This window comes from Eucalyptus grandis, chromosome 10, assembly GCF_016545825.1.
Source record: "Eucalyptus grandis isolate ANBG69807.140 chromosome 10, ASM1654582v1, whole genome shotgun sequence".
Classification (NCBI taxonomy): domain Eukaryota; kingdom Viridiplantae; phylum Streptophyta; class Magnoliopsida; order Myrtales; family Myrtaceae; genus Eucalyptus; species Eucalyptus grandis.
Genome location: NC_052621.1, coordinates 8,959,393 through 8,980,757, shown reverse-complemented (window position 1 = coordinate 8,980,757; position 21,365 = coordinate 8,959,393). Strand labels below are relative to the sequence as shown.

The 21,365-nt window shown below is 39.4% G+C and overlaps 1 protein-coding gene and 1 long non-coding RNA gene across 4 annotated transcripts in view; both read right to left on the bottom strand.

Moving 5' to 3' along the window:
* Positions 1 to 21,365, bottom strand: part of LOC104421576 — a 28,529-nt gene that overhangs the window by 2,571 nt on the left and 4,593 nt on the right. The window contains exons 1-7 of one of the 3 annotated variants that reach the window (XM_010033569.3): positions 3,434 to 3,795; positions 3,175 to 3,218; positions 2,468 to 2,548; positions 1,754 to 1,861; positions 673 to 764; positions 420 to 494; positions 264 to 333 (exon numbers count right to left, since the gene is read on the bottom strand). The exons of 1 other annotated variant lie outside the window; for it this stretch is intronic. In XM_010033569.3, the coding sequence (XP_010031871.2) occupies positions 264 to 333; positions 420 to 494; positions 673 to 764; positions 1,754 to 1,861; positions 2,468 to 2,548; positions 3,175 to 3,183 (435 nt within the window). In that variant the 5' untranslated portion in view covers positions 3,184 to 3,218; positions 3,434 to 3,795. Of the gene's footprint in view, positions 1 to 263; positions 334 to 419; positions 495 to 672; positions 765 to 1,753; positions 1,862 to 2,467; positions 2,549 to 3,174; positions 3,219 to 3,433; positions 3,796 to 20,022; positions 20,523 to 20,863; positions 20,927 to 21,365 lie in introns of those variants that run through there. One more of the 3 variants, XM_010035986.3, reaches the window with a different exon arrangement.
* LOC104421577 lies at positions 15,551 to 18,376 on the bottom strand. Its single transcript, XR_721039.3, has 4 exons — positions 18,196 to 18,376; positions 17,777 to 17,921; positions 17,034 to 17,624; positions 15,551 to 16,747 (listed from the first exon to the last, which is right to left on the bottom strand). It is a non-coding gene; the product is annotated as an uncharacterized LOC104421577 (long non-coding RNA).

Sequence of the window (21,365 nt, the reverse complement as noted above, 5' to 3'; positions counted from 1 at the left end):
AAATTCGGCTTTTTTTAAGGAGTGTAGTAATATTTATGACTCATTCCAACAAATATTTTATCCGACTCTTCCATATATCCAGCAAAGGTAAATTCGATATGTCATCTTATTCCCACATTTGTCCATCATAGAGCATGCTTCTTTTCTCAACTACTTAACAATTGAAGTTCAACATCTCATACTTAACCTCATTAAGAAACAAACTATTGAGAACAAAAACATGTTTACATTCCGGAATTACACAGAAGAAAAGTGATGATTACATCCTCAGAGTGCAAAATCCTGTCACAACCTAACTGCTCTCTCCACTTCTTGTGATCTGCGACATCATCCCTAGTCACCAAAACCAGAATAACTCAGGTTTGGGTCCTGAAGAATAAAGATCACATAACATATATTTTCAGGAGTAGTCATCGTACTTGTGAGTTAGAAACATTAAGTGTGCACCACCAAGCATCTCAATCTTATGTGCAAGTCTCTTGGTATACCTGGGGCTACAGTAACAGGACGAAAGAGTAATGGAAGTTCACTAAACAAGAGACGATCAGAATGAAGTGAAAAGAAAGAGGCTGCATAGTGCATTAATAGCTTGACCAAATTTTCTCATTAAACTCTTCTAGAGTAGTGAGACCAAAAGTACCAATTCCGTGATTCATCTCAAGCATACAATACCTATCTACAAGAATGTTTCCTTCAGCGTGGACAATCAAATATGACGAAGCTCCATAAGATTTCTCTGAATGATACCCGCAGTGATACACTCCCTGAAAGTATTTCAATGAATGACACATTAGCAAAATTTGGATGGAGGTTGCAGCTATGACCAAGTCATGTATCTAGAGAACAACCATACATAGCCCAAAAAAGTTCTACAAAGGATTGCATATCCTTCTCAGCTTATGAAGACTAATCGTTCCCCATTATAGAACAGAAATTAAAGGCTATAAGTGCCTTACTATGCTATGTCATTCACTGGACAAGTGAACATGATCATGCACATATTTACATAGCTCAGAATGTATCAGGTTTCTTTTCATTGAGGTTGGACACTACCTTTGTAAGTTGTAACTTTCAAAACAACCTTAATTCATGCTTCAACAGGAAATTGCATAAGCCAGAAAGAAGCAACTAGGAGGACCATGTATGAAACAGTGATTATGCAGAAATATATGGCATCGTCCTTGCTCCCAAAAGAAGATAAATGGGAATTCAAGCCTACACAAACAAGCACTCAGTGGTAGATGAACTTCAATGAATCTTTTACCATTAGTAGGACACATAGCTTTTCACCACAGATAGTATCAATGTTGTTAGAGATTCAAATGTTAAATCACACCTTCATCTATCTGCTCAAGTATTTAGAATAGTTAGCGATAATCCCTCAAAATTTTGTATGGTTTCACAGCATGAGGCCTTGAATTTAAATTTATTCAACCCCTTACCTCTTCTATTGTATACTTGTACGCTTTAGTCTTAAGCCTAAGTTCGGCCACATAAGGCCAGCATAAACCACACCTATCATCAGGTTAAGTTTTTAGAGCAATTGGCAAATTTGACATATGCATTTTACTTACTAGCTTGTTTCAAACAGGAATATTAAGTACAAGAGTCTCTTTTATTGTATTTCCTCATCTTTCTACAAGGAGAATCATGGCTACAAGGACAATATGCAAAAAACAAGGTAGAGTCATCAATCAATCATAAGATTTAGTGAGCATGTGACCAATCATCAAGGTAAATGAGATAAAAATACCGGCAGCTTTTGCTCATCGATAGGGATCGGAAAAGTTTCATGGGCTGCTAAGACATCAGGAGCTGGCTTCTCTGTGTGAATTGAACTTGTTGGACATGAAATTAAGGCCTACACATGGATCACACAAGCCAAAAGTCATATCAGATTACCAAGAATTAGTCTAAAATCAAAAACATTCAGCATGGGCAAAGTCATGTATGGTTTGTGATATACTGAGAAAAGGAACTCAACCATCTATTGGAAAGGGAAACTGTCTCAGAACACACAGAATAGTTTCATTGCCCAAAACGAATGCAGAGCATGCTACAAAAGAGAATGGTTGACACCCATGACCATCTTTCATAAAGCAAAAGCAACGGTTTTGAAGCATTCCCCAAGTTCACTCACTTTCACCAATACAGATTGATATTTCGTTTCTCAGTTCCAAACCTCAATTTATTGCCCACAAAACTAAAATTATCAAGATCATCAAAGAGGTATCTACGTTCAACTCTCCTAGTTCTCAAGTTACGTCTTTCCCCTTTCATCAACAGCAATGTTTACTGATATTCAGAAACACCCCCTTCCAATTGGCACCCATGCACTGATGTACATGGAGTACATGCTCACGCTATTTATCATATTTTACCTCCATTATATGGGTTCTACACAAAGCCAGAAATTTTGATAAAATGAAACTACCAAAAAAGTGGATAAGGAAATATGGCAATGCACCTGTAGAGCCTTTAGCCGTTCCTCCTTATTGACTGGCTGTTTGAAAACAGCCGACATCTCATCAACCCTTGTAAAAATTTGCTGGAAGTACACAAAAAGACAATTTGTAAGTGGAACAGTGCCTATAGAACTCATACAGTACCATAGTAGACTAAAGGCACATATTTCCTCAATCAAATAGATGGCCAGCAGTAGAGAGAAATAAGTGCATGGATGAAGATAAGACATTAACCGTACAACAGAGAAATATGATTGAAATAAGCAGAACAAGCTAAATATCTGAAGTGCAGGGAAGAAAAGATAGGCCGAGTTTGGTTCGAGAAGAAATTTTCTATTTCACTTAATGAAAACAATCTTCAGTTCCATTTTCCTATTTGCGGAATCATGCTCTGCACAAGATAATGTGAATTTTCTAAGATTGGAAACATATATATACTGGTTCATCTGTATTACCACATGTAAACAGGAGTGGAAATCCTGAAAATTCAATGGCCAAACACTCCCCAGTTGCTTCAGCTAATCTGCAGCTATCATAATGATGTACCTCCAGACTCAGCAAATTTTTCAGACCTACTCAAAGTTTGATTAAAAACCAGATTTGGCAAGTCCCGAAGTCTTTCCATAACAGGACTAAGCAGACCACTGTATTTCTAATTCTCTTAGCAGAAGCAAGCACAAGACATCAGATAACAAGTTCAACTGATTACCGGAGCCATCCAGCGGCAAGTATCGCAATCTATGCACGTAGTATCTGCAGACACGATCAGAGAAGAAATCATCAAATAAAGACTCAGAAAGACCGCGCGATGCGAATGCTACTGGCTTGCTCCTCCCATTCCCCATCGCTGATTTCACCATCACTCCACGAATCACGGATCAAGTCGACGAAGAGCAAACATCGTCGTTTGGCGATCACCGGACCATGAGACACCGCAGCGCGCGGGACTCGAGTGAGGGAAGTCTTACCTACGAAGAAGTCGCCGTCCACGTTCTGGGGCCGCCTCCGCCCGCGCCGTCCGTAAGAGAGGGAAGACGACGCCGCCGCCGCCGCCGGCGAGGAGGGGGAAGCCGATGAAGCCGATTGCGGCCGATGTTGAGGAGCATGCCGATCGCGATTCAGCGAAGCTCGCGTGCTGGAGTCGTCTCTTCGCCTCCGCGGCGGCAACGGAGGAGGAGGAGGAGGGGCCGAGGCATTGGGAGCGAGGAGGAACGAACGACGCGATCATCTTTCAATCGAACTGAACTGAACTGAACTGAACTGAAGGAAGAAGAAGAAGAAGAACGGAGAGGAAGTTTGACTCCAAAAATCTGTTAATCTGATCACGCTGTTTCTCTAAAGAGCTGATGAAGGCATTTATAGAGGGAAAAACGACGTCATTTTCTTTTTTGTATTTTTGGATGTGATTATAAGCGAAAATCATATCTAGACCCCTCAACTTTGGGGAAAATACACATTTTCCCCCCGGAGCTCTCAACCGGTGCCCAATAACCCCACCTTTTGTTTTGTTATAACCGTTGAAACCTCAGTTGCGATGCACGTGACTTTTTTTGAGGTATGAAAATCTATGTTTGTCTTTTATATATAATATATATATAAAGGAGGTCTCTCTTTTTTGTCCTTAACTGCCGTAAAAAATGAAAGAAAACACTATATATATGATGAGATAAAACTAAATTAACCAAACTACTACTAGTAAGAAAATGAACTACAAGAAGAAGAATTATAACGACAACAACAATAATAATAGTAATGATAACTGTTAAAATTTGACTAAGACCATTTGAATATAGCTAATTAAGATTTTTTACGAGAAAACAAAAACGCTGGTTAGTTAAAAAGGGAAAGGGTTTCAATAACAAAAAGTTTAGATTACAAAAAATGTTGGTTGTTCATGATGTAAATTTACAAGCTTAATGAATGCAAAAATGATCAGTCGATAAAATTATCTAAGAAAATTGTAAATAATAATGTTATCAACTCATAAAAGGAATTGATTAGCCCGAAGGTAGAGTTTTTAATTTTTTATTATTGATCAATTGCTTGTTTCATTAAGATAATACATATTGAAGATCCAATTTTTATAGTTTAACGTTTGTGCTACTGACGGAGACATTTGCTTAATTGTGTTCCTATTTATCGAAATATCTTTAGTTTGATTACTATATTTATCATATGTTAACAATTAATATTTGTATTATCATTATTAATATCGAGCCATGAAAAGTATACAATAAAAGAGAAAAAGCAAAGCCACTAATATTTCAACAATTCATGTTTTTATTATCATAATTCATTTTTCTCTTTTTATACTAGCATTGATACATGTATTTTTCTCATTCTTTAACTATTTTTCACTTTTTTAATTAAATTCAATAGGAAATCAGAGATTTCTTCTAAAAATGAAATAGAAATTCACTTTCACCCCTTAAAAGTCATTGCATATGCTTATAGGAAAAAAAGAAAAGAAAGGTTTAACAGTTATAATAAATGAAATATCAAGGGAGAATTATGTACCAATTGAAAGTTTGGGGGTAAAGGTGCGACACCGCTAACATTTATGGTGAATTTTGCATAATTCCCTTAATTTTAAACATGAATTGTCCTCTAAAATATTGTAAATCTCAAATCCTTTATTTTTCAAAAAAGAAAAAAAAAATAGCCCTAAGTAATTCACCCAGTAATAATTGCTTTCTACAAAAGCATAGGATCATATAGTCGAGAAAATTAATGCCTTAAGGCATCAAATCACAGTACACCGGATTTTGCTACTAATGATATGTCACATTCGCAGGAAGAATTCACCGTCCACGTGTCCTTCTGCACTATTCGTAAGAGAGAGAAGCTGATGACGACCGCCAGTCCACCACCATGACGATGGAGAAGGTGAAGTCGGTCGCCAACTGTAGCATCTTGTTCGCGATTCACCGAAGCTTGAGGATGTCCCATATTGACTTTAAGCACTTACATATTGATTGTTTCTTTTGTTTGAAGAAAGAGTGCCGCTTAAGGATTTGCAATCTTTAATTTCAAATAATTAAGCAAGTCATAATAGACCGTGAGGAATTTAATCTCTGAAAGAGGTTCTTATTTTCTGTAATTTATTCAGTATACTCTCTGTCAAAGTTGACCAAATACTCCTAGTCAAAATCTGTTCATGACTAAGCAGCTTACAACCCATTATCCATGATGTCTTGATTTGCAAATGAATAAGGCACTTTGCCTCCGCCTATGCCTTTGGATCGTCGTCAGCGACATTGATTTTGAGCTTTTACGAGATTTTTGCTTATCTCTACTTAAAAGTAATTAGTTAGTTAACTCGCATGTCTAAGGTTTTCCGATGGTTGAATCAAAGGTAATCCCGAACTCATACTACATGAAAGATACTTGCTTTCTCAAGAAATGGATGTAATGTTAATTTTTTTTAAAGTATTCATGCTTTTTGTTTTTTACTTGCAGCATGAAATTGCCATTCTAACACATGTAAGTCATGATTTGAAAAAGATTTTGAGTGTACAATAGAAATGGTTTTTGCAAGTAAACTTGAAGCATATCATAAATACATGACTATGCAGTAGACAAATGATTTGGAGTGAGGAATGCTAAGATCTAAAATAAAATAAAAAAGTGAATGGAGAAGAACTCAGCAGACTCGTGTGTGTAAATTTCAAGGGATATTCTATAAACTCATCTAAACAAGAGAGAGTATGAAAGACTTGGAGGATGTGGTTATCCTACTTTTATCATAATTAAGGTTGAGAATGAGTTTTTGAAGTCATAGAGTATGTTCTCGAGTATAATAATAAATTTTTACCAATAAATCAAAAGCATTGGAGATATCGTACTTGCAAAAGTGTCTTAGTTGACATAGCTAAAACTGACATTAGAGAGATTATTGCATATATTTGCCAAAGGAATAGGCTCATGAGCTAAGGCCGAAATTGGTATGCTATTCCTAACTAACAAGTACAATAGGCCATCTCTTTCAAAGGATTGCCTCTTAGTTTTCTGACCTTTTAATCTTGAATTTGGACCTTTGAGTTTCAAATTTTCTAATCCACAAGTCTCATAAGATGGCAAGTGGAGAGCATACTTAAATCATACCATCTTATCGAGCTAAAAACAAAATTCTAATTAGAAGAAACTATTCTAGAGGAAAAAGAAAAGAAATTCAGAAAGCCATGAGAGATATCACAATGTGATTTTATTTAGGAAAGGCTAGTCCACCCCTTCAATACATAACATCATCTTATATAGGCATGAGCTTGTGTTTGAACAAACACCACGTGCTTTAAGTGGAAAACACAAGGCATCTAGAAGACAAGTTTCTCCAAAGATGTCAAGCCATTACAAAAGATGCTAGAGCACTACACACCAAGCACACTATCTTATTGTATTATTGAATCATTCTTTAGTGTTGTCTGCCGAACTGTCTAAACTGTTTCATCCTTTGCTTTGCGAAAAGCACGAATAAGTCCGTCTGTCTCCTATCATGACAATAGCTTATCACCAACAGGGTCGTTAGATTTTTCTTGGATTCCTAATGAAGATGTACCATATGTTCTTCTTTTCTTAGAGGGAGAGGATTGAACTACTTAGGATTGTGGCTAGTGGAACTAGTTTTCAAATATGGTGGAAGCCAGTTGCAAATCTGTCTCCAAATTTAAGGAGATGGACTCAAATGAGTATGGGTCTTGGGCTAGTGGCTCACCCCTTGGACCTTGAGAGGAGGTGTGACATCCCGGTTTTTCTCAGTTTCATTTTCAGCCAATTGAGTCGGGCAATTCATCTATGCATGTGGTTCGTCTCTCGGAGTTGGCCACTCACGAGGGAACTAGTCTATTGAGTGAAGTAATTAATGAATTTTATCGCGTCAAACTTGGGTGCGATCACCCTCGGGTTGGATGCAAGAAAATTTCCCAAAAGCTACTCGTGGATTAGGCGCGCTAAAATTGCACCGCATTGAATTTAATCGTGGAAATTGAGATTTGAATTTAGAAGTTGGAAGCCGGTCATGTCACATATCTTATTAGGAGCATAGGATAATTTTTATGGATTTTAATTTGGACTCAATTAGAAGAGAATTGATGGAAATTGAAGTAATTGAATGTACAAGAACTTGGACCCCGGCGGAAAATGAAGGTGAACCTATTGGAAGATGCTATGGAGGATTTGAATTAGTGGAGAATGACATCAGCAGGTGATGTCATGGTGGAGGCCAAATTCAAGGAGAGCTTGACAAGTGTCACAAACCAATTGGCTCACCAAAAGTGGGGATGTCACTTCCCCCTTGTCTCCATCATCTTCAAGCTTGAGAGGAGAGAGGGTGGGAGGGAACCGAAGGAGAGGGCGGAAGCCGCCCCCCTTCCGTCCGCCTTCGCCGCTCGACCGTCGCCACCGCTCGCCTTTGTCGTCGCCTTCACCGTCGCATGCCGTCGCCGTCGCCGCTCGTCCGCGTGCGAAGCCTCGTGCGCGCTTGTCGTGTCCCCGTCGCACCGTTGTCTCTTCGTCCGCTGCTGGTCACCGTCCGCCGAAGCTCTCGTCGCCGTCGTTCCTCCGCCCGAGCTATCGCCGGTTCTTGCTCGAGTTACCGCCGATCTTTCTCCGTTGTTTCTCCGTCCGTTCAGCCGCCGTTCCGCCACCCCTTTCAAGCTCGGTTAGTTCTTTGGAAAAACCAGCAAGAACCGGCTCCTTTTTAAGCTCGGTTTGGCTCCCTATTAGTCCTCATTTGGTGTTGATCCGTGTAGGTTTGTCGTCGGCGTTGTCGTGCTCTTCGCCGGACCCGTCGGAAAGCGCTTAGGTGAGTTTACCTCACTAATCCGCGATTAGCGAGATAATGATGCCCTAAGTATGTTTAGCTTAAGTTGATTGAGATTAGGTGGATAGATTGGCTTAATTAGTTGTGGATTATATTAAGGTGATTAATTAAGGTAAAGTGTGTTTAGTTTAATGGTTAAGTATGTTTATTTTTAAAATAAACCTTGATGTGACTTAAAGGATTTTATTTATGATTTAAATAAATGCTTGAAATTGTTGGATTATTTAATAATATATCTTATTCGAAACTCATTAAAATATTATTTATATAAAAAAAAAACTCGAAAATTTATTTTGACCCTAGTTGCTCGGAATTTCGTGCCGATCGTTCTTTGTGCTAGTAGAATTTGAAATTGATGATTGGTCGTGATGAATTGAGTGTGATTGCGATTTATGAGGATTCTTTAGAAAACCCTAAGTGTGGAAATTGATGGGAGATTAGCCGTGATGGACCACCTAGGAAAGGTCGTGCCCGAGTGGGCCGTGATGAACCACCTAGGAAAGGTCGTGCCCAGTGAGGCCGTGATGAACCACCTAGGAAGGCCGTGTCATGAGAGGTCGTGCCCGGTGAGGCCGTGATGGACCACCATGGAGGTCGTGCCTAGTGAGGCCGTGATGTACCACCAGGAGAGGTCGTGCCCGGTGAGGCCGTGATTGACCACCTATTAGAGGTCGTGCCCGGTGAGGCCGTGATGGACCACCTAATTAAAGGTCGTGCCGAGTGGGCCGTGATTGCCCTTGTTTGTTAAACCTTCCTATAGGGTAGGGATTGAGAGCAATGATTGATTTGCTAGAATGACATGTAATCGGCCGAATCGATTGATCGTTGAGATTGTGCCATGGTTGGTTGGTTATCATAATTGTACGTGGTTGAATTATATAAATTGTCTAACTGCGATAGATGAGGGCTAAGCCGAGGTAAGTCTTCTTGATGTTGTGGCTAAGCTACTTCGGGCGTATTTACTTTCTAATAGGGGTTTAGGAGGGTGAACTTGCTTTGAGACAAAGTCTCATCCCGGTTTGGGGAAAAACATTACGGGACCGTAGATGGCGGGACCCCAGGAAGAATGGCCTCCCGGTGCGGATCATCGAGCGAGTGCGCGGCGCCCCGATCTGGGAGCCATTGGGTCTATGAGCCGATCGGGGCTACCGTGTGGATCCAGGAGATCGAAGATGTTAGGGTGCCCCATAGGTATAGGGCTTGGTTAGTTTTGGGGCCAATGGTTTTAGGATTGGTCCGCAGCGGTTTTGACATTCCCTGGTTGTGATGGATGCTCTTCTAGGAGAGGGTGTGGTGACCTTCCGATGGTAGGGTGGACAACCCATCATCTCGGACCCTGCGCCGTCGGACGTGGAGGATGTGGGATCGTCGAACGAGTCCAATTTACTTTTTAATGTTAGGCGCGCAATGCGGAACGTACTAAGAAACCCCTTACAAAAGCATACGGGATAGGACAAGCGGGAACATCAACTCAAAATCAAACAACATACTTTCATATATCATCAACAATCCAGGGCTTACATACATCAATCGGATCCAGGGCCTATGCACCAAAAATGGGTCAGAGTCTATGTGCATCAAAAGAGGGTTGGCCTACACAACAAGGATCAGCCCACCAAAAAGAAGAACGGTCCTGTAACTACTAATTGGACTCGTTCGACGATCCCACATCCTCCACGCCCGACGGCGCAGGTCCGAGAGATGATGGGTTGTCCACCCTACCATCGGGAAGGTCACCCACACCCTCTCCTAGAAGAGCATCCATCACAAACCGGGGGAATGTCAAACCGTCAGCGGACCAATCCTAAAACCATTGGCCCCAAAACGGAACCAAGCCCTATACCTATGGGGCACCCTAACATCTTCGGTCTCTGGATCCACACGCAGCCCCGATCGCTCATAGACCCAATGGCTCCCGGGATCGGGGCGCCGCGCACTCCGCTCGATGATCCGCACCGGGAGGCCATTCTTCTCGGGGGTCCCGCCATCTACGGCCCTGTAATGTTTTTCCCAAAGGGATGAGACTTTGTCTCAGCAAGTTCACCCCTCCTAAACCCCTATTAGAAAGTAAATACGCCCAAGTAGCTTAGCCACAACATCAAGAAGACTTACCTCGGCTTAGCCCTCATCTACAGGTTAGCACAATTTATATAATTCAACCACGTACAATTATGATAACCAACCAACCATGGCACAATCTCAGCGATCAATCGACTCGGCCGATTACATGTCATTCTAGCAAATCAATCATTGCTCTCAATCCCGGCCCTATAGGAAGGTTTAACAAACAGTGGCAATCACGGCCCCACTCGGCACGACCTTTAATTAGGTGGTCCATCACGGCCTCACTGGGCACGACCTCTAATAGGTGGTCAATCACGGCCTCACTGGGCACGACCTCTCCTAGGTGGTACATCACGGCCTCACTGGGCACGACCTCTCATAGGTGGTTCATCACAGCCCTATTAGGCACGACCTCTCATAGGTGATCCATCACGGCCTCACTAGGCACAACCTTTCCTAGGTGGTTCATCACGGCCTCACTGGGCACGACCTTTCCTAGGTGGTCCATCACGGCTAATCTCCCATCAATTTCCACACTTAGGGTTTTCTAAAGAATCCTCATAAATCGCAATCACACTCAATTCATCACGACCAATCATCAATTTCAAATTCTACTAGCACAAAGAATGATCGGCACGAAATTCGAGCAACTAGGGTCAAAATAAATTTTCGAGTTTTTTTTTTTATATAAATAATATTTTAATGAGTTTCGGAATAAGATATATTATTAAATAATCCAACAATTTCGAAGCATTTATTTAAATCATAAATAAAATCCTTTAAGTCACATCAAGGTTTATTTTAAAAATAAACATACTTAACCATTAAACTAAACACACTTTACCTTAATTAATCACCTTAATATAATCCACAACTAATTAAGCCAATCTATCCACCTAATCTCAATCAACTTAAGCTAAACATACTTAGGGCATCATTATCTCGCTAATCGCGGATTAGTGAGGTAAACTCACGGAAGCGCTTTCCGACGGGTCTCGGCGAAGAGCACGACGACGCCGACGACAAACCTACACGGATCAACACCAAATGAGGACTAATAGGGAGCCAAACCGAGCTTAAAAAGGAGCTGGTTCTTGCTGGTTTTTCCAGCAACTAACCGAGCTTGAAAGGGGTGGCGGAACGGCGGCTGAACGGACGGAGAAACAACGGAGAAAGACCGGCGGTAGCTTGAGCAAGAACCGGCGGTAGCTCGGGCGGAGGAATGGCGGCGACGAGAGCTTCGGCGGACGGTGACCAGCAGCGGACGAAGAGACGACGGTGTGACGGGGACATGACGAGCGCGCACGAGGCTTCGCACGCGGACGAGCGGCGACGGCGACGGCGTGCGACGGTGAAGGTGACGACGAAGGCGAGCGGTGGCGACGGTCAAGCGGCGAAGGCTGACGGAAGGGGGGCGGTTTCCGCTGGTTCTCTCCTTCGGTTTCCCTCCCAATCTCTCTCCTCTCAAGCTTGAAGATGATGGAGACAAGGGGAAGTGACATGCCCACTTTTGGTGAGCCAATTGGTTTGTGACACTTGTCAAGCTCTCCTTGAATTTGGCCTCCACCATGACATCACTGCCGATGTCATTCTCCACTAATTCAAATCCTCCATAACATCTTCCAATAGGTTCACCTTCATTTTTTTCCACGGGTCCAAGTTCTTGTACATTCAATTACTTCAATTTCCATCAATTCTCTTCTAATTGAGTCCAAATTAAAATCCATAAAAATTATCCTATGCTCCTAATAAGATATGTGACATGACCGGCTTCCAACTTCTAAATTCAAATCTCAATTTCCACGATTAAATTCAATCTGGTGCAATTTTAGCGCGCCTAATCCACATAGTAGCTTTTGGGGAAATTTTCTTGCATTCAACCCGAGGGTGATCAGTCCCCAAGTTTGACCCGATAAAATTCCTTAATTACTTCACTCAATAGACTAGTTTCCTCGTGAGTGGCCAACTCCGAGAGACGAACCACATGCACAGATGAATTGCCCGACTCAATTAGCTGAAAATGAAACTGAGAAAAACCGGGATGTCACAGGAGGGATCGAGTGCTTCATCAAGGTTGGAATTGAGTTCCCATCCATGGTATTCTCTCAAAGCTTGATGAATTTGGTGGCTTACCTTAGGAAATTTTAGATTAGTGGGTTGCTAGATAGTGTTATATTTTCGCCAAATGTCTGAAGGAATCACATTTTTGTGTTGGCACAAAACTTTGGGAAGTTCCTCATATTCTTGAGGAGTTGTCTAAAATTGTCATTCAACCCAGTTGAGGTTTGAAAGTAGAGACATCAACCTTTGCTAGAGTCTTGTGAAGATCTTCACTTTACCTAAGAAACATCCATGGTCTTTGAAAGATGATTAAAGTGTGAAGTTTGGATCTGGTCGGCAAATATTCAATTGTTCCTAAAAAACTAATCTCCAAGCTCGTAAAGGTTTAAACTATACTCATTTGAGTCCATCTCCATAGATTTGCAGCTAACTTCCACTATCTTTGAAAATTGATCCTATTGGTCATAGCCTCAAATAGACTAGTCCTCTCCCTTAAGAAAAGAAGAACACATGATCCATCTTCATCAACAATCCAAGGAATTCTTGATGACCTTATTGCTGATCAGCTTTTGTCACAGTGGAAGATTTTAACAGTCTTATCATGCTTTTTCACAAAGCAAAGGACGGAGATAGCTTAAACAGCTCACCAAATAACACTAGTCTTTCCTAAATAAAATCACATTGTAATACCTCACATGGCTTTCTAAATCTATTTTCTTTTTCCCTAGAATGATTTTTTCCCTATTAGAACTTTATTTTTAGCTTGGAAAGAAGGTATGTTTTTAATCTACTCTCCACTTGCCACATTGTGGAACCTATGGATAAGAAAATCTGAAACACAAAGGTCCAAATATAACTAAAAGTTCCCTCAAAGAGATGGTTTGTGGTGCTTGTTAGTTGGGGATAACATATTTTTCGACCGCTCTTAAGTCTATTCCTTTTGGTATCATAGCCATATTACTATTGATACCGTGCTAAGATCATTCTTCTTTGATTAAGTACCACAACTAGTGGGACGAACTTCTCATCATCATGACTGATGAGCAACAAACTATAATAGATGCTCAATTGTCTGCTGTCGATGCATGATGGTCATGCACACATGCCATCATTAATTGCATGTGCGCAAATGGTTTTAGAAGGGGGTGCCGCCGTTGACATTTTTGGAGTCCACATTTGTCTTGTTCCCTCCTTGTACTTGTATAAAAGGAGGACATTGGAGGCCATAATGTAGCAAGCAAGAAGTAAAAACTCAAGAGTCTAAGATGTGAAAGCTCTGAGAGATTTGTGTGTGAGTTGGGTTCATCGATTTGAGTTGATAAATACTATGGGTATTGGATATACACTAGTACTAGGAAATACTTTGAGTGTGTGAGCATGTTTAGCTCTGTAATTCTTTGATTTATAGTTGATTATTTGTTGGCTCTTCCCATGGACGTAGGTTCCAATATTCGAACTAAACTACGTAAATTTATCGTGTCATTTTATTGTTCCTCGTTTTATTTCTATTGATTTCTATAGCTCCCTATGCCACCGATTGCAACACATACTTCTAAAGAAGTTCAACCTCATTTTGACTAGCATCCTATTCCTACTATTCACCAAGAACACTTTGTTAATCTTCATTTCCCTCCTAAACTTATCTAACAATGGCATTCTCAAGGCTATACACATCTCCATTTTGGATTAGTCCGTCTTGCTCTGAAGTTCCTTGAAGATTTCCACTTGGCCTAAGAAACATCCACGGTTTGTGAAAGATTATTGAGGTGTGAAGTTTTAGATCTGGCTAGCAAATCTTCTATTGTTCTTGGAAAACTAATATTCAGCTGAAACTTGGTTTTATCTTGTGTGATTGTCAAAATCTTTTACAAGTTGAAAGATCAAATCATATAAGTAGGAGAGATTGTTAAAATCTTTTGAATCATTTTCATTGCATATAAAGGCAATATTTTTTCAATGTTGTATGAGTAGATCAAAATAGTATATTGATAAATCTATTTAAGAAAGATCATTTGTCTAAATTTGATTATGACTATATTGATGATGCAATGCTTTTTATACCACATATCATACTAACAAGTAAAGTGTGCACTTTTGTGAGAGTTAATCACAATTGGAATAATACTTTTTTGGTTGTGCGTTTTCTTTGGATGAAATTATAAAAAAAAAAAATTACATGGTTATTTGAGGTGTTTTTTTAAGTCTATAGGAAATAAAGCTCCAAAAACCATTTTTATCAATCAAAACCAAGCCATGGCAAAAGAAAATTTGAATAATGTTTCCAAGTACTCAACGCCATTTATGCATATGGCATATTATGAAAAATGCCAATCAAAACATTATATACATTCACCACAAGTTGGCATTTAAGGATAAATATTTCTTAGAATTTATGCATGGATGCAAATCAGAGTATAAATTCAAATATACTTGAAGAGAAATGAAAGAAGAGTGGGGTACTGAGAATAATAGTTGGCTTCAAAGTTATAAGAGATCAAGTCATAAATGGAGTTCCGCTTTTGATCGTGATATTTTTTCTTGTGGTATAAGATTAAGTCAAAAGAGCAACAGCACTAACAATATCTTCTAACAAATATCAACTAAGATAGTGACCCTTTTACAATTTGTCCAACACTACGAAAAACAACCGAAATATATGAGAGAGATTGAAAGTCAAAATGATTATAATTCTCGTGGGAAGCCCAAATTATAGATTTTAAATGATGAAATATTGATGCATGTTGCTTCGATGTATACTTGTGCCATTTTTAAAATGTTTAATTAACCAACCTTTAGAAAGCAATACTTGAAATCCATTCGAAAATACTTTGAAAAAAGTCTTCATTAAACCTTTTAAAAGTAGCACGAGTATGCACCAAAGTGACATGTGTCAATATTCCAATATTCTAAATTTGCAATTTAGACTTCTCACGAGAAATATAATCATCTTGATTTTTAATTTCTCTCATATATTTTAATTGTTCTTCATAATCTTGAACAACAATGTCTTAGTTGACATTTGTTGAAAGACATTATTAGAGCTCTCCCTCATTTGTCTTAATCTTATCCCACAAGAAAACAATATCTTGATTAAAAGACGAACTCTATTAATGTCTCAAAGTTGTATAACCTCTCTACCCAATTGCTATTTTCAGTCCCTCACTCCTCTTTCATTTTTACTTCAAGTATATTCAAATTCATCATTTTATTTGCATTTTATACATAAATTTTTTTATAAATATTTATTCTTGAATCTTAGTTTGTGGTAAAAATATGTAATGTTTTAATTGGCACTTTCCTTAGTGTGCCAAGTGTATAAATGATGTTGAGTATTTGGAAACACAATTCGAATTGATCCTGATTGGTGAAAATGGTTTTTAAAGCCTTATTTCCTAGACTTTAAAAGAATATCAAATAACCAAGTAAATGAATTTGCAATCTCGTCTTCATCTATTCGTACAACATACAAAGACATTAAATATTGCATTTGCATGCAATGAAAATGATTTAGAGAATGTTGACAATCTTCCCTACTTACATGATTTGATCTTTTAGTCTACAAAATTTTTTAACAATTGCGCAAGATGAAAGCCAAGTTTTGGCTTCCTTCTCTTTCATTTGCCAAGAACTTATATGCCCTGACCCCAATGCTAGCTTTAGCCATATCGTCTAAAACATGCTTGCAAGCATCAAAAATCATTCTTCCACATTTTATCAAGTGCTTTTGACGTTCTGATAAAAATTCATGATCATGCTCGAGACCATACTCTATGACTTCATAAGTGCCATTTTCAACCTTAAATCTAATCAAAGTAGGACATTTACATTTAACTTAAAGTTCTCTTGATCAAATGAGTTGACAAAATACCCCTCACAATTACATACAAAAATCCATTGAATTATTTCTCCTTGATCATTTTTTTATAATAATCTTAGCTTTCTTTAGTTCAAATCATTTGCCTATTACGTGGCAACATATTTATGATATATTCAACTTCACTTGCAAAAACCATATCTAATGTAAACTCAGGATTTTTTCCAAATCAGGGTTACATGTGCTAAATGGACATTTTTACACAGCAAGTAAGGAACAAAAAATATTTCACATAGTGCGTTTACAAGAAAACTAACATCACATCCATTTCTTGAGAAAGCAAATATCGTTCATACAGTATGAGTTTGGAATTACCTGTGATTTAGCTATTGGATAACGTTGTGCATGCGAATTAACTGACTGCTGACTTTAAAACATCGAATTAAGCAATAGTCTTGGCAATAATCAGGTTCAATGCCGCCGGTGGAGCTCATGTGGCTGAGGCAGAGGCGAGCGCTTCTTAATCTGCAAATCAAGACATCTTGAATGACGTGTTGTGACTTGCTTAATCATAATAGATTTTGACCAGAAGAAACTGGTCAGCTTGATAGAGGGTATATGAAATAAATTGCAGAAAACAAGTATCTCTTTTGAAGATCAAGTTCCTCACAGTCAGTTATGACATGCTTAATTATCTGAAGGTTCGATTGCAAATCCTTAAGTGACACTCGTCTTTCAAACAAAAGCCACAATTAGTATGGACAAATAAACAGCCAAGCAAGAGTTGAAGAATGCATCTTTGTGATGCTACCTGGAATTCAAACACATCCTTCACAAGCTTAAGAATTCATAGCAGAAGCTACATTATTTGCTCATCTTGGACAGTGTCATCCTTCACAAGCTTAAGAATTCACAGCAGAAGCTACATTATTTGCTCATCTTGGACAGTGTCATTATTCTGGGCCATTTCTTCACCAAATTTGCATCTCGTTAGATGATAAGTACCGATCATCAACTTGCTTAGGCAGAACAAAATGTTCGAGAGCCAAACCACTATCGACCTTCCAAGACTTCAAAGGTCAAGAGCCATAAAACAACAGTAACTGACATATCTCCAGAAGGGTACTTTCCATTCTATTAGCTATTCGCGATCCAAAAGCAAGCAGAGGTTTTATCGTCTCTACTCCACTAGGCCAACCTAATCCAATGAGTTTGGTTATTCAGCCTAAGCACCAGGCAGGAGTCTCGGAGAGCGTAAGATAGGTGCCTGCTACCGAGTATTCCATGAAGCTAAATGACTAATTCTCCTTCGCGGGAGTAAAAGGGCCACGTTTTTTATCGGGCCTGAGATTGTTCGTCCAACTTTCCCTTAGCTGGCAACTCTTGCCCCAACGAAGAAGACCTATCAAGCGAAAACGGCAGAACCATCACGGGTGTATAAACTCACAATATCAGTACATGTAACAAGCCATCTACTGCAAAACTGATCGTCCGATCTTCGTGAAAATAAACAAAAGAAACGAACTTATAACAGAACGGACAATGTAAACTTACTGATGATGCTCAACTAATCGTCTCAACGGACGGAGGATTCCCGAGCACAGATGCAGCGACCGGCGGAACGAGTCACCACCAGTAACAAAGGAGGAAAACAGCTTGTTGAGTTCACGAATTGGCCTATTGTAGATCCACAAATCAGCTAAAAACATCAAAAGAAAAGCATCACTCAACTTTAAATCATAATATTAATTTCGACCGGAATGTCGGGAAAGAAAGAGAGTAAGAATATACAGAAACATCAAGACTAGTGAAGATAGTTTCACTGAAGCTGCAGAAACTCCATTATATTTTGTTCCATTCCATTCTTAACGTCTCGGCAACAAGATGGACGCCTCAGCAGCAAGATGGACAGTTTAAAATAAGGACTTTTTCGTGACAAACAAAAATCTCATCAAACGAACTACAGACTCAACCTCAGTGAAGATAAACCAGAGGTGGAGGGAGCTCGGGACCCAGCGGCTGCGAACGGTGGGGTTCTCGGGGGAGGCGGCGGCAGAGGCGGATCTGAGATCGGGAACCGGCAGTTGCGACCGGCGGTGCTCTTGGGGGAGGCGGAAGTGCTGGAGAAAGTGAGAGTCGGCCTCGGTAGTTCCTTGGAGGACACAGAGCGATTGACATTTGAAATAAAGGAAGAATGAAGACGCTGCAGATGTCTCCAACGGAAAGAAAGAGAGCGGGACCCAAAGACGACACGTTGCGCCACGTGTCGCCCACTGAGTGGTTCGATCCTCATGGTGACGTGGAGAGGAGGCCTACGCAATATTTTCTTGCCTACCATATCTTTATGGCGTCTGGCGAGGATGTGGCCTGCCATTCCTACTTTCGTATAAAGGTCATCTTGTTTGTGAAATTACAAATCAGGTCACTATAGTTTCACTGCGTTTTCAATTAAATTACCAGCTTCACGTCCTTAGCATACAGCTCCTCCTTCATGCTATTCCCGCTTGAGATCAGTAAATTTTTGTCTAGCTTACATATGAGATCACTTTGCTTTAAGCCACGTCCTCATATCCACATCATGTTTTTCGATGAGCCATTTCAATTGGAGGGTGAGCAAGAGCGATTGGCAGCTATTGGAATTGATATTAATGACCGATTATTGATTAATAAAGATGTAAGATTGATCAACCATGATCAATGAATCAACCAATTACCACGTCATATTGATACATGACAACCAAAGATCGATCTCAACAATCCAAGATCGAGCTTCCATGAGCTAGCAGCCAAAACAATGCCGGAACATGGGTTGGTCTCCAATCATTGAGGTGATCCAATACACTTAAAATGGTTCAACAGCAAACTGACACAACAAACATCTTTCATAAAGGCATTTTCAACTAATTCCTCATTATTGGGGATTTATTGAATTATTTTAAATAAGAAATACCTATAATTGGGATCAATTGCTTATCTTGAGCTCACTTAAAATGAGTAATGACTATGGAGTAATGGTACCTTGCGGGGGATATTGTGCTAGACACAAAAGACTCTTTAAAGAATTCAAGAATGGGTTTACATTTGTGGACTTGAACTTGCTTTGCCTTACGACCAAAAAAAAAAAAACAAAAAAAAACTTGCTTTGCCTTCACAAACTAGTTAATTCAAAATATAAGGAAGATGAAATTCATGAAAAATATTGTCTCACATTGATTACCCTAAGGTGCTTTCCAAACTTGTATCACATGTAAAAGTAAGAGTTGTAGATAAGAATATCTCAAAATATGTCCTACATTGTTTGAGTGAAGGAATAAAATTATAAGCTATAGCCCAACTTTTAAAAAACAAATCTCTTTCTCAGTCCTATTAAATAAATGCAATAAACTGCGTATAAAAAATATATTTTCCAAATTGCAATTTTCAAATAAAATAGTATACACATTATGATATTTTTTTACTATATTTATTTCTTAATAAAGTGAGACAATTTGTGAGATGTCCTCACCCCGCAAATCAACTTTTTGACCCGTTCTCATTTTTTGTAGAGAACATTTCTCCCGTTCAAGATGGTGTATAATGAGGCGGGACATAGACACGGGTCATCCATTTTCATCCTTTAACATGTACAAAAAATTTATACCTTCGAAGTTTTTTAGGGGGCAAATTTGAAAAAGAAAAGGAAAATCTCTGGGGAGTTATTGTCAATCAAAGCCTCGCTGAGAGAGAGAGAGAGAGAGAGAGAGAGAGAGAGAGATTATTGTTAATTTGTAGAATCGACAGAGGATCATAACATCAACAAGTTAAGCTGTCAAAAGACTGGGATCGTTCTCTATAACTTCTGTTTTCTTACTACGATTTTCTTCCGGATATGGTGAAAATCTTTTACACAGCTTTTCAGGCTCAATGTCAGGCTAATGCCACTAACCAAACTTCAGATGAGCGAGAGGAATATTGAGAGGACCAAAATTAAACTATTTTCAGATAGAACAGAAACTCTCCCGAGCAATTGGGCAACCTTCTATGAGTTATATGTCGTTATCATGAATACATGCAAGTGAACTGAATTCCGAGTTCACATTCAACTCTAATATTCACACAAACTAGTCTCCCAATCACAAACTATGTAAACGCATTTGCTGATGGTGTCATCGCTTCGCGAGTTGAAGTCTCCATGGGCATACCCACCGTATTGAAACTCTTGCTTAGATATAAGCAAATTGACTCGACTTTTGCTGCACGAATTCTTTCAGAACCAGATCTTTCTCAAGCGAACTTTTGAATTCAATCCTCCTACCGTGACCTGCAAGTTGAAGTCAAACTGAAAATCAAAGTGGAACAGAGACTTCTATAATTTTTTAACAACCTGTCGTTATTACCAGTTCCTTTCTAAATGGTCAATCTCGTTTCTTTCCTAGTGCTTAGAAAGAAAAGATGTAATCTCAATCTCGTATTTTAGGCAAGTTTTCATTTTGGTCCATGTACTTCAAATCGCGCGTGCACGCATTTTCTTAAACTTCTCTTTGCCTAAAGCATATGGATTCTGAACCAATCAATTAGCTGCCAGCAGGAGTCATTTAAACCATAGCTTGAGCATAGCAATTTCTAAACATCATAAGAGAAATAGTGAGGAAATGTACCAACCTGGTACTATCCACCTGAAGTCCAAGTCAACCAACTTCTCAACACTTTTTAATTGTGCAGTAACTGCAAAAGAAACTCGTGAAATTAGCAAGAAAACACACACTGTAAGCACTTGAGGACACAAACAAATGTTGACGATAGGTTGCCTCTCTTTCAAATAAGCCACTTTTGAGTTAAGCATCTGTTATTTGGCATTTGTTACATAATTGTTATAGAACGTCACCACTCGTGTAGCTGCAGTTTCCCTTGGTTGGTGGGGAAGTTGCTGCTACTTCGGGTAACAAGCTAGCACCCCCCACACGTCTGTTTAAGAGTCTCCAAGAAATGGGAATCTCCCCCATTTTATCTAACCCCCCCATCTCTTAAGGAAACATCGAGAACACAAAGTCACTGCAGATAGAGATAACAGTAGAAAGGTGCAAATTCCATTCTATTAAGAAGTACAAAGACACAGTTACCGGACCAAGTCCCACCAAGAGATGGTACAATGTGGCTACACAAT